The sequence below is a fragment of the Myodes glareolus genome, chromosome 1 (genome assembly GCF_982192425.1).
Source record: "Myodes glareolus chromosome 1, mMyoGla1.1, whole genome shotgun sequence".
Taxonomy (NCBI): Eukaryota; Metazoa; Chordata; class Mammalia; order Rodentia; family Cricetidae; genus Myodes; species Myodes glareolus.
In genome coordinates, this window is record NC_142026.1 from 4965746 (window position 1) to 4979586 (window position 13841).

At 41.9% G+C, this 13841-nt stretch overlaps 1 protein-coding gene across 6 annotated transcripts in view; it reads left to right on the forward strand.

The window, feature by feature from the left end:
- Positions 1–13841, forward strand: part of Pard3b (par-3 family cell polarity regulator beta) — a 974006-nt gene that overhangs the window by 669237 nt on the left and 290928 nt on the right. For all 6 annotated transcript variants that reach the window (XM_048458971.3, XM_048458969.3, XM_048458967.3 and 3 more), the window contains 2 exons: positions 7004–7210; positions 8018–8255. In XM_048458971.3, the coding sequence (XP_048314928.3) occupies positions 7004–7210; positions 8018–8255 (445 nt within the window). The remainder of the gene's footprint in view (positions 1–7003; positions 7211–8017; positions 8256–13841) is intronic.

A 13841-nucleotide genomic window follows, 5' to 3' on the forward strand; every position in this document is an offset into this window, starting at 1 on the left:
TCACATCACAGCTCCCCGTGAAACCAGGAAAGAGTTTCTCAATGTTTGCCTAAGTTCAGTGCTCATAATAATGCAAGGCCAAATTGATAATGAGAGCAAACCATTTTGACAAATTTTTGGTTTTCTCCAGTTTCGTGTTGAGACTCCTGGAAAACATTGTAATTTTAATTCTATCTCTAATGCACTATGGCGGAACTCTAACTTTATCTTCAGTAAGTACTTTGAGGGTCGTCGATATTGGCTTCACATTGTAGACTCTCTCAGCCTTCTCTTCTATCCCATTCCATTCTTTGTGTTGTCCCTGATACCTAGAAAGACTGTCTACCAGTGACTGCCATGCTGGGACCAGGTAGAAGAGTCTCAGTAGTCTTCCTATTCTCCATTGTGATCTCTCCCTTTTCACCTTAGCCCTGCAGCAGCCTGCTTGCAGGTACTCCTCTTCCCATCTCAACCCTGTTTACTGGAGACTGAAGCTTCATCAGCCCTTTCATCTCTGTCTCTCCAGATTCTTGTCATACTGCAGCCCACTTGCAGGAGCCCTTTCTCCCACCACACCCCCAACTCTAGAAGCCCCTGCCTCCTGGTGTGAACAGGATCCATTTCTTCCCCACAGCCCTTCTCACTTTTCTCCTAGCACATTTCTACTCCTTTCTGCCACACACCAACCTGCACTAAAACATTCTACTAGGGAATCCATAATCACCACATTTTCCTAAGATCTAGACAGGGTAGAACATCATTCCAACAAAGACAAGATGAGACATCAAATTAGTACATTATTTGTTGTTTTTATTATACATTTATGTGTGTGATGACTAGATATAGAAGTCATAGGTTATATACTTCATACATATAAATATATAAACATTAATATAATGTTAATTATAACATTTGCACCAAGGAGGAAAAACAACTTACCATGTATCTAAAAGTGAGTACCTTCTCAAATAATTTCTTATTTTTAATAAAAATGCATTAAAGAAGTTTCATCAATAATGGAAGACACAATTGCTGCTCTTCTGGATTAGGAATTCTTTTATTGTGTGATTTTAATGCTTGAGTTGGAAGTTTAAACATTGCCAATGAAATCTGAGACTAATTAAATGATTATAGCCTAAGGGGTAGGGCACCCAAGACTCCACTATTAATCTTACTAACTATATCCACTCTATCAGATGTACAAATGAATATATAGACCTATTTCGAAAGAGAAAATATAAGGAGTTGTTTATTAAAAGGTAAATTCTGAGCTGTGCACATGACTCAGTAGGTAAGAATACCAGTTGAGTATAGGTGTGAACACTTGCACACTCATGCTTATACCACACACATATAACACACCATATACATAAAATGTCACTTTTACTTGTGATTTTTAAAATTAAAAATAGGAATTCCCTATGAAGTCTTTTTCTTCATCTTGTGAAAGACATGGTCACATTTAAGAATTCATTGGTAGTGTGAACTTACACAGTTGCACTAGGGCAAGATTAATTTGAGATGTAGAGAGATAGCACTGGGGTAACAATGGCATAATTAACCTAAATACTTAATGAGAACTCACCATGCACCAAGATTGCCCTGATCTTGCCTTATCCTCATCTGACAGATGAGGAAACTGAGGCACAGAGAGGTGAATAATTCAGGGTCTCAGACAGAGTCAGATGTTGTAAGAAGCACAGAGGCCCTTTGTTCTGTCCTGTATAGCTAGTTTACACCCGAAATTACCACACAGAAACTGTATTCATTTAAACACTGCCTGGCCCATTATATCTAGCCTCTTATTGACTAACTCAAACATGTTAGTTTAACACATCTCCATTAACGTGTATCGCCACTTGACTGTGGCTTACCAGCATGATTCTAACCAGCGTCAGTCTCAGGCAGGAAAACCATGGTGTCTTCCTGACTCTGTTCTTCTCCCCAGAATTTTGTTCTGTCTTCCCCACCTACCTGAGTTCCGCCCTATCAACTAGGCCAAGGCAGGTAATAACCAATGAAAGCAACACAAATACAGAAGGACCTCCTACACCAATCAGACACTTGAGTTGCCTCCAGCTTTCCTGTGAGTACTCACTGCAGACCACATCTCTCTGGACAGTTCTATTCTCTGTTGTCTAAATCACCAGTCGTTCGGAAGCCAGTAGCCATTCTCAGTCAGAAACTAGTCCCTGCCGGGGTCCTCAGGCTCACACTGTGGGGGCTGTCTATCTAGAAAGCTAGAGTTAAAAATTTTCTAAGTTTGAAGAATCTGTTTTGAAATGTTGCTTCTCTACCTGGGCAGTAAAACTTGAACCTCATAGCACTGAATCCAGGGAGGGCATCCATGTGTCTTGACTTCCCCCAACTGTGTGTTCCTCTAGCTCTACCCTAAGCACAACTGTTTCTCTGGGCTAAGAATATACCTTCGGCAAGGTCAAGAAAGGTTAGGTGGAATTCAGAAATCTAATTTTCTAGATAGGAAAGTGTGCCACTTATATTAGGTTATTTGGCCTCCAAATGAGTCCTTTAATCTGTGCACCCACACACTTTAATAATAAAAAAAGGCCAGATGCCTCTGTGTCCCGGATCCTTTGCCTGCTCCGTAGGTGAGACCTGCTATTTTCCTGCAAGCAGCTTGTCAGAGAACTAAACTCTACAGGCAGTTCTTCACTGAGCTGTGGCACTTCTTTATGAAAAAAATGAATGCACAGCTCCTTCAAATATGTTTCCTTTTTATTTTACTACATAAATATTGTTGGTTAGTTGTGTTAGTTCAATATTTTATACATGTATAGCATGTATCTGATTGCTCTCTCACACTCTCTTCTACATTCCCCTGTCCCTACCAACTTCTTAGCCTTACCAGTTTCCTTCCCCACCTCCTGACTCTTGACTGTTTTATGACCCGTTTGGTTTAATCAAGGCCCTCTGTGTGACTACTGTGCCAGAACTATCCACTAGAACCTAGTGTGGTCTTCAGTGGATACAAAGCTGAAGGCTAGTGACTCCCCTTTCCCTGCGCCTGTGAGTAACAAATAGCTCAGTAGGAAGAGGAAAAGCCCCTACACCATCCTTACACAAATCCAGTGCAAATATCCATAGTTGCTGTGAGGTCGTGAGTACAGTGGCCGTGTCTTGCTCAGATAACAGTTCACAGCCATTTCTCATAACTTACAGCTGTTACGCTACCCCCACCTGGCCATTCCCTGCGCCTTAGATGGTGTAATGTAACTGTCTTGTGTAGGCATAAACAGCCATCCATCTTGATGACTCTATCTGGTTTTAGTTTGAGGTTGTTTTGATACTGTATTTTTTCTTGGAAGAATGAGAGTGAATGTGTTCAGAATATTTCATTATAACTTCCCAGGAATTATTTTTTATTAACTAAACGCTTTCTTTTAATATTCCTCATAAATCTCTCATTTCCTTCATGATGTCCATGTGTGTCAAGTTCATGTTTGTGAGGAACAGAAAGTTCATTAAAACCTAAAGACCATGGCCATCTGATGGAGAAGTCTGAAAAATGAAAACTTTGCTATAAAGATTGGCATTTACAACTAGCCCAAGATGGCCAGGAAATCGTCAAACACTCAACTACAAAATATTTCTGTGAATACTCAAAATGGGACAGCAAGTGTTCAAATCTGGACAAGGTCCATTCCATGACGAATAACACCTGGTATCCATAGATCACTTGCCCAGACAATTGCTTATAATCGGCCACAGCCTCCATCACTTCAGCCACAAAGGAAAATGTGAAGAATCATCACATTTGGGGATGACTTCAATGGATTCGAATAGCTGAGGTTTTGATTTTGATAAATTGCTCATTTTATATATTCCTTCAAGGAGACCTCTGCTTTTCGAGGGAGCCTGGGAAAAAGAATTTCATCTGTGTGTGTAAACGGTGAGCACTGAAATAGAGTGGGAACCAGCTCATCCTGAAAGCCGCAAAATTCCCTGTACACTGGTGAGGCTAGGGGTGGGGAAGAGGGACTTTGGTCCCTTCTGCTCCACACAGCTCTCCTTCTGATTGGGCACTTCCCTCCAAGAGATTTGGTGGGTCTTAGTGCTGACACTCACCAGCTGACATCTCCCAGGCTGGTAACTCTGACCTAATGTGAAGGATACACAGGGGTCAAGTGATTTATGGCAAAATTCCCCAGCTCCAGAAGATCCAACCTGGGTCAGAGGACCTGCAGCTCCTTAAAGGGGCCTTTCTACTTTGAGGGCTCAAAAATCAAACATCTGTGTCTCTTCCATTTCTTCCTTCTGATTACTCCTAGGAATGAATAGAATTATTTTTTTCCAAGAAGAGAACCCTGGTCTCTCAAATTAAAGGTCCAGAACTGAGGCTTATCTTTTGAATTTAGTTCTACTATGTGTCTTAGGTCTAATGATGCCCAGTGTCCCTTGCAGTTTCCTGCCAGGAAACACATGCATGCACGCACACAGGCACATGCTCATCAACTGTCAACTCTGTCAATCTTACAAAATCCTTGGCTCCTTTCCTCTGGTTCTCTTAGAATCCGTGGCTGTGTATTTGTTCCTGCTCAGAACTTCTTTCTGAGATATAGACAGGCTCTTTTTAGATAACATGCCTCATATCTCCAATGATTTATTCACTTTCAAGTTCCCTGGAATTTATTGCTAAAGGTTGATGTGAGTGCTTACAGTTTGGGCTCTAATATAATCTCCCAAGTGGCAATTAATAAATAAAAGATGGCTGCTGTTGTTGACAGAAGATCTAGGCTTCCTCAGTTAGCTCTCTTTTTTTTTTATATTTTCACCAAGTTTTATGCCAGACATCCCTAGGGATTGATGCTAAAAAATATTTTCTGTAAATTCTAAAGCTCTTTCTGTTGTTTCAATATTCCCAAACCTCTATGTTATCTCTTGTTTTCCTTGTCAGAAATGGTTTTACTTGATTCTAATTTTTCCCCAGCTATCCTTCCTTGCTCTGAACTGGGGAAAGTGTCTTTTTCTGGATTTAACAGAAGTGTGGCCTTGGTATTTATGCTTGCAAATAGCACCTGCAATTTGTTCCTGAATTTCCTTGTATTTTTCTCAGTCTCTTCTCAGTTTCTTTTATTAAATATGCGCTGTTATCTATAAAATGGGGTGTTTATTATCGTTGTGTGTATTGTTCACAGTGTGAGGCTGCTTCTTGTAAGTTAATGGTGAAGTCATAAGGTAATATACAGTTGTCACAATGTGCTGGCTCAGCTGGGTGGGTCAGCTTCAGAGCCTTGACCATAATCAAGTAGATGGCAGCTACAGAACGCATCTTGAGGTTGTAAAGTGGGTGGTACAGGGCTGCGATTGGACCGCTCTGCTCAGTGCCCAGTGGGGAGCTGAAGGGTGCCACTTTAATGCGTTACTTGTTTTCATCTTTAAATGCCTTAGGGTGTGGCGTGCATTGAAGTTGCTACATACCCAGTGCTCCATGCATGCTCATGCCCCATGCATGGACAATCTGCAGAGTCCGTCATTTCCAGTGGTGCCACTCTTGATGAAAAGTCTTCCTGGTTCCTGGAGGGAAGCAGTGAGGCCAGGTGGAACAGCTTGATGCCAAGACAAAAGCTTGAATGGAATCCTTTCTATCTTAATAGCCATTTTGCTACTAATATTTCTATCACTTAATCTTGTCATTGATGATAAGGAGACTAGCTGAAGCAAGAGTGGAGGTCAAGGAGTGCAGTAGACTAGGCCAGGCCGAGGGCAAAGCAAACTGTCCAAGAAGGTAGTGTGCGGCGAAAGCTAGGCCCTGAAAGCTCTCGGGTTCTGCTTCTCTGCTCTGCACTTACTGATTTGTAAAGATACAAACCATAATGTGTCTCTGAATGTGACTTCTGGATTTCAGTTGTAGTTCTAGGTTTTCTTTGTACATGACTGACTCTTTGATAGGTTGTTTTGTTTTACTAAAAGAGTAAAGCCATCATCTTCTTATGATTTTCTATACTTTACAAAGAAGCTGAAGTCAACACTTGCTGTATTAAGCCTCTGAGCATTTTATCAACACAATTATATTTAAAGTTCAGACCCACAAAAAATAAAATTAAAAAAGAGGCACTTTCCTGGGGTCCACACTGAAATCCACCTGCAGCAGCATCACAGAGAGAATCTCTTTCCTTGCTTGCTTTGCTTTATTTGCAGACTAAATAAATTTCATTCACCATGCATTAATCATCTTTAGGCTAATGTAAAGAATTTAATTATGAAAATCCTTACCACAAATGGTCCTTGATTTCTAGTCCAATCAGATAAACAAGTCTGGCAGTCATACCAGGTACAGCGAATGAGAAGGCAAGGCTGAGCACACAGAGGGAAGACTTACTGTGTTAGGTTCATTATGAGCTGTGTGCCGCTGGCTGGGGGTGGTGGTGAATGCCCGTGTCCTCGTCACTCCAGAAGCAGAAGCAGGCAAATCTCTGTGAGTTCGAGGCCATTCTGGTCTACATAGAGTTTGTCTGCCTCTCTGTCCATATGTGTGCGCATGGGTGTATATACTCTCAAACATGTAATCTGTAGATACTAACTTCTCAAATTCATACGTGTGTATACCTATGTGTTTGTTTATATATATGTATATATATGTATATATATGTATATGTATATATATGTATAATCTGTAGATACTAACTTCTCAAATTCATACGTGTGTATACCTATGTGTTTGTTTATATATATATGTATATATGTTTATATATATGTATATGTATATATATGTATATATATATGCATATAAAATTCCATGTGTTAAACAGATTTGAATAATGTCACTTAAAAGTTTACCACAGCTGTACAAAAAGAAACTAAGGTTCAGAGATGTCAATCCATTCCCTTCCCCAAGATGACCAAAACTAATGACCAAGCAGGAGTTTAGCCAACAATGCTTACTAATTTAACACCCTCTTTTCGAAGCTTCCCAGGAAGAAATATTCTTAGAATAACATGTATTTCCACTGTAGTGCACTGCTCCAGCATGGGGAGGACTGATCTTTCACCCTTTTTCTTCCAGACTCTCCAAGCAAAGATTTTGGTCCAACTCTGGGTTTGAAGAAGTCCAGTTCCTTGGAGAGCCTGCAGACGGCGGTGGCTGAAGTCAGGAAGAGTGACCTGCCTTTCCACAGGCCCAGGCCACACATGGTGCGAGGCAGGGGCTGCAACGAGAGCTTCAGAGCGGCCATTGACAAATCTTACGATGGGCCGGAGGAAGCAGAAGCTGGTAGGGCCATATGCCCCCTTCAGTGGGCCCTTCCTCTCATTAGCATCTGCAAGTCATAAGTGAGAATTGCACTAACTACTGAAAAAATGATTTAAGGATCACAATTATATTTTTGATATTAAAAGTAATTCATTTTCCCGATATGTTTTGCCCTTTGGCTTAACGAACATGGGATTGGAGAATGCAATGTGCAATTTATTTCACAGTGCAAGCTGAAAAAAAAAAAAATGTTCTCTTTCACGTCCCTAAAAGGACCAACTGTCATTTACCCTTAGGGCAGGAGCACTAAGCATGCATTTGTTAGCATTCTTATTTGAATCATTAAAAGCAACATCAAGCAGAGGACTGTCTGCATTCATTGCATAGAAGCAGTGGGCTATATTTATACTCAGAAAACCTCTCTTAGAAGAAAACTCACCCTGTTTGTTTCCCAGCGTGTGGGCTTTTGGAACTGATGGAGGTTAACCAGCCAGCTTCCAGGGAGATTAGCGCTTCAGCCCATTTCAAGCCTTTTGTGCTACCAGCTAACACCCAGTGTGCCCCACTCCTAACCTCAAAGATTGATTGGAGTGCCCAGGACTGGGAAGTCCTACTTCAAAGGGTACAAGTAGCCACGTGTTCAGGTAGAACACTGAGCATGTCTATTTATCCCTCTGCATTTTACATTTTGACATATATATACCCTAACCATAAGTAACCCTGGCCACGGATAGTGGTTTTTCTCTCTACAGACGTTCTCTCTGATAAGATATATATACCCTAACCATAAGTACCCCTGACCACTGATGGTGGTTTTTCTCTCTACAGACGGTCTCTCTGATAAGAGCTCTCACTCTGGCCTCGGAGCTCTGAATTGTGAGTCTGCCCCTCAGGAAAACCCCGAACTAGACAATATGGAAAATAAAGGCAGGAAAGTCAAAAAATCAAAAGAGAAGGAGAAGAAAAAGGGAAAGGGCAAGCTGAAAATCAAGGAAAAAAAACAGAAAGAGGAAAGTGAAGACCCAGAGAGGAAAATGAAGAGGAAGGGATTCAGTGCCATGCTGAGGTAAGGGCCGGCTGCAAAAGTCCTTGGCTTTGCTTCTCCCAGCTAAATCACTTCTTTGTGTATGCTCTGAAAAAGGTTCAAGTGTTCTCTCACTTCAGTTATATTCATAAAAATCAAGGCTATGACTCTGGTTTTCATTTTTATTCTTTGCAAAGAAAGCACAAAAAGCCTTTTGGGTGTCCCCTGAAGATTGGGATGGGGACAGGCAGTGGTCACAAGCTTGTTGTTAAGAGGCCAGTGCCAAGTAGGGCAGAGGAAGTGTTCTCTCTGTGTCCCTGTGGCTTCTGATGCACTAGAGATGGCCCTGCAATGGGGGCTGTATGATCCTGGTCTCATTCCATGACCTTCCACATCTCAGTCATAAGTTTCACACATCTTCCTTCTACTTCTTTCAGACTGAGGCTAGCATCATTCCTTCCTGTGGGCCCCGTGGGCCTGGAAGATGAGATGCCATGTGTGGTAGATTCGGCAGCCAAGAGCACTAAGCAATACACAGTCAGAATACATCCTGTTTCTTCTTTACAGATGCCCTCCAAAAACACTCTGTAGAAGCTCTCTCTCCACATTCTGCTTTTCAGTGATCTGACTGATTTCTGGTCATTTGGTCAGAGGCTTGCACAGCTAGTTCAGTGTAACTAGAATATACCTTGGCCCCGGGCATAACTTCCCTGTCTGTGGAACCATGTGCACAGGAAGGCAGTGTTAACCTGGAGGAGGTTTTATCTGGCTTGGGTGGTACAAACTGACTACCAGGGCTCCTTCATGAACACCTTTGTGGACTGTTCGGAAGGAAGCCCTGGAGGATGCCCTTTAGTATAATAGTTGCTGCTGGTGGAAATCATTTGCATGGCTGACTTCTTGAGGATCGCTTACCTTGGATAGTGTGCATAGAGTCCCCTTACCCAAGCTTTTTAGATGGTGAGAGAAGGCAGTGACCTGAGCATCAGAGGCACAGTGGTGGCATCATTATCATCATCATCATCATCATCATCATCATCATCATCATCATCATCATCATCTATCTAGACTTCTTAGATGGAGCCAGAGAAAGCTTAACTCTGTGGTCGCCACAGCAGCACCTACCCAGCCTTCTACTGTCACCCCTCCTTACCGCTCCAACATCACTCAAGTGCAGTTGTTCCCCTTTCTTCCCTTCCTCACCCCTACCACATGAATGTCATACCAGCCTTGCTCCCTAAGACTTCTCTCGGGGCACCAGTTTGCCTTCCTACCTAGGACATGCCAGACTCCCTCAAGCATGCTATCATGCTTAGGTCAAGGGAGAAGATCAGAAAATGTTTGCTGCTCACAAAGCAGAAGAGTTTACAAAGTCACTTTCTAAATCTAGGATTTTCTTATAGCCCTTTTTTTGGGGGGAGAGCAGGGAGGGGAAGTGGGTTGGGGCAGGAAGTTAGGTAGAGGTACCCATTTCATGACTTTATTTCTATAATTCCCTATCAAAACTACCAGTCTCTATCCTTCTTTGCTATGGATGACAAATAACGTATTTAAGCAAATTGTGTAAAACCCTTAGAGTATCTGTCTCTTAAACACGCTGGGGGATACCAGTTATTCTCAGTGTGAAATCTTCAACTAATAATTTTAGATAGAAAAGACAATTCAGTTCTTTTATTCCTTCTTTCCTTCCCTCCCTTCCTGTTTCCTTCCTTCTTCCACGTGTGTGTGTGTGTGTGTGTGAGAGAGAGAGAGAGAGAGAAAGAGAGAGAGAGCCTTAGAACAACAAAATGACATTTAAAGGACAAAAGTAGTAGGGCCAGCTCTGAGGCATCCCATTACATAGCCAGTGTTCCAACAATGCTGCTTCCAGTAGTGCCTTAAAGTCCCAGTAGCAACTCTGCCCCTGGACACACTGTAATAAGACCTGCTGTGCAGCCTTGCTGAGGTTACCTCAATTAGTTACTTTTCTATTGCTGTGATAAAACACCGGCACCAAGACAACTTATAAAAGAAAGTGTTTAATTAGACTTCAAAGGGTTAGCGTCCATGGCGGTAGAACAAAGGCATGGTGGCAGGAAGAGCTGAGAGCTCACATATTAAAACTACAATCAGGAAGCAGAGAGAGCACTAAGCATGGCAGGCTTCTTCTGAAACCTCAAAGGCCACCCCCAGTTACACATCTCCTCTAACAGGGCCACACCTCCTAGTCCTTTAATAACTCTACCAACTAGAAACAAAACATTCAAACGTATGAGTCTATGGGAGCCATTCTCGTTACCCTCGCAGGTCCAATACCCTAGAAATCATTGGATGATCAAAAGGATAAGATTTTAAATTTAAAGATCAAATCTTTTGCTATTGATTTGTGAATCTCACCGACAGAAGAAAGACACTTGGACAAGCTAAGCAGAAGGGGTGGGCTCCATAAACAGGGAAAGAATGAAGAGAGCAAAAGCAGGGATTGCGACGTGGATTGGCTAGTGCAAGCAGCCTTCTTCCGGAGTGACTGGACCAGGGACTTGTTCACCATTGTGTCTCAGGGTGACAGGACCTCTTCTGATGGCTTACTGTGAACCTCCTGATATTTTAAAAACCTGTCCATTTTGATCTTGTAATATGTAGCCAAGTGGTCACATTCTGGTTTTAGTATACTTCAGGGGCTCAGTCTAAGGCAGTGCTCTTTCTGCTTAGCATGACTCTAGACTATAGTTGAGTGACTCTCCCCTCTGGGCCATCTAGACACTGCCCTTCCTTTGTCACCTTAAATTTTGGAGCCCAGGTGTCATTCTTATGCTCCTCAGATCCCATAAGCGGTTGATGCTGGGGAGATGGCTATGGCTCGTTGCCAATATGAAGGCCAGAATTCAAATCCTTAGAATACACACAAACCCTATGCAGGCAGTGTAGCAGACTTTCCTGAACTGCCAACAAGCTCCCAAATCAAGACACAGAGACTTATTATCAACTATGAATGTTCAGACTCATCTTATACCTGTTTCTAGCTAACTTTTTCTTTAACATTAATTAATCCATTTCTATTCATCTGTGCTGCCCTGAGGCTCGCTTACCTTACCTACCTACTGTCCATCCTGCCTTTCTGCTTTCCGTTCCTCTGTCGATGGCTGGCTGGCCCTAGTTGGCTTGCTTTTCTTTTCTCTCTCCACAAACCCCATCTATATCTCCATGGCCTACCTATTGGTCTTTTGGCTTTTTATTAGGCCAATCAGGTACCTTAGGTAGGCAAAATGAAACAGCAACACATATTTACATAGTTAAACATTTATTCTCCAGCACAAACAAATGTAACACATCTTTGCTTGAGTAAACAAATACTCAAGTCCACAACAACGTAGCCCTCCTGTGATCCCTGAGGGTGACAGGATCTTCAGTGTAAGCTGGCTAGTTAGCCGAATCAAATTAGCACATTCTGGGTTCAACTGAGAGACCCTGTCTCTATATGTAAGGTGAAGAGCAATCAAGGAAGAATTCAGCTTCAACCTTTGGGCTTTCACATATGTGCGTGCGTTACACACTCACTCTCACATATATATGCACACATGCACGAATGAATACACATACACTCATGAATGGACACCATCTATGTATGTATGTATATACTAAGGTAAATAAATATATAAAATATTTCTAGTAAAGGAGGTGTAGTCTGTAATGTAAGCATTTTAGCAATAATTATAACAGTAAATCACATGAGAATTTTGTCTGTGAAGTTATGGAGTTGAATGGTTGCAAGTTCAGGCTCTGCATGAGAACTTCTGATCTAAATCTCAGCCCCTGCATGCTCCAGCTAGGGAACATTAAACAACTAATCTCTTCACTTTAGTTTCATCTTCTGAAAACTGAGAATATTAATTGGCTCTACTACCACAGTGGAAAATATATTTGATTAATTATATAATCTACTTGGAACTGTGCTTTACAGGTAATATATATTCAGTAATGAAACAAAATGTCCCTAAATATTCCTCAGCATCTGTATATGTGTTATTTGACAAGGGAGAATTAAGGTTGCAGAAGGCAGGAGGATGGCTGCTCTGCCGGCCTGGAGATAAAGCCGCTGTTCTGAGTTTCCTCGGTGAGCCCAGTGGAGTCACAGGGCCTTACAAGCATAAGTGGAAGACAAGGAAGCGTGGTGCAAAGAAATGCAGCACGTGTGCTGTGAAAGTGGAAGGAGGGGAAAATGAGCCCAGGACTATAAGCCGCTGTGTACGCTGGACAGAACAAGGAAACGACTTCCTCTGGCTAGCCCCTTAATTGTCATCCATACGTGTTATTCAAGCCACTAAGATTGTACTAATTGCTTACAGTATCAACGAAACCAGCACAGTCATTATCATAAGTATTATTACTGCTTTTACAATGCCATGATAATTTATAAGGACAAGTTTCCTCTTTGGGATATTAAAGAAAAAACTATAAACATGATTTAACTGCAGTAATCTGTAAATATGAAAACTCTCAGAGACTCACATGGCCTGTTTCTGAGATTGTCGTCAAGTTAAATCCTGACTGTATTTTTTGTTATGTGGCTCCAGGTGTTTCTTGTCCACAGTACAGGGCTATCTCTTCCCTTTTCCCAGCACGCTCCCTGTTTCCACATAGTAGGTGCCAGGAGCCCTGGATTCTCCAGGCCCACAGCACTTGGCTCTTGCTCCCTTTCACTACTCTAGCAAAATTAAGAGCTGAGCGGTGGGGTTAGATTTTATCTCTGGGATAAAAATAGCAACTGTTTTCCATAGCCTTTTGCATCTGAGCTGGAGAGCATATTGGAGTTACTGCTGTATGCACGCTTTCAGCAACAAAGAACACAAAAGCTGTTACCATTAGCCAACAGATTTTGCTTTAATTCTCATCTGTTGTTCAGATGCTATTGACTTAGTTTCTTTCTTATTTAAAAGCGATTGATTGCTCTAAGGTTCTCGCAGAGTTAGATGTGACTTAAATATGCATTATTTTTTCCATTGTCTGCTCTGCTCTAATATATTCCTAAATATGAGCTCTGGTGTAGCTTCTACAGTTAGTCCATGGACAGTGATACCTGGCCAAGGAGGTTAGGGGAGTTCCTTAAATTCTGCCCCCTTCCTCGTCCTCAAATTGTAATGTGTTAGCTGTGGCCTTGTTCTTGCTTCTAAAGAGCCAAGTGTTTTGACTGTGCTGATGTTAGCTGTTCCACTCATGTTGGTGACACAGAGTGGGAGTGTTTATTCATTAATTCATTATTTCACCCGCCCTTGATCCTACGGGAAAGTTATAGGAAGTCAATTCCATTCATCTTTCCACCCATTATCTAGTTTGTATGTTGCTATGATTTGCTGATTTTAAATTACCTCCTTGCATGAGTCAAGTCTGGCTCTTCCAAGGGTCATGAGTTATTGTGGAAAAAGGCACAATTCCAGAACCTTCCAACTTTGGCTGCTACTTCATAAACTCTGCTGAGGGAGACCTTCCTTGGGTTTGCTATCAATCTTTTGCTCAGTTTGATATAGAAATCAGAAAAAGGCCAAGTGCAGCTCCTTTTCATGTCACCTTCTCTTAGTGTTACCAGCTCATCCAAGGGCTCCTCTGCTGGCGTAGAAATCACTAGGAGGACACCATCTGAGCAAGGCGTTA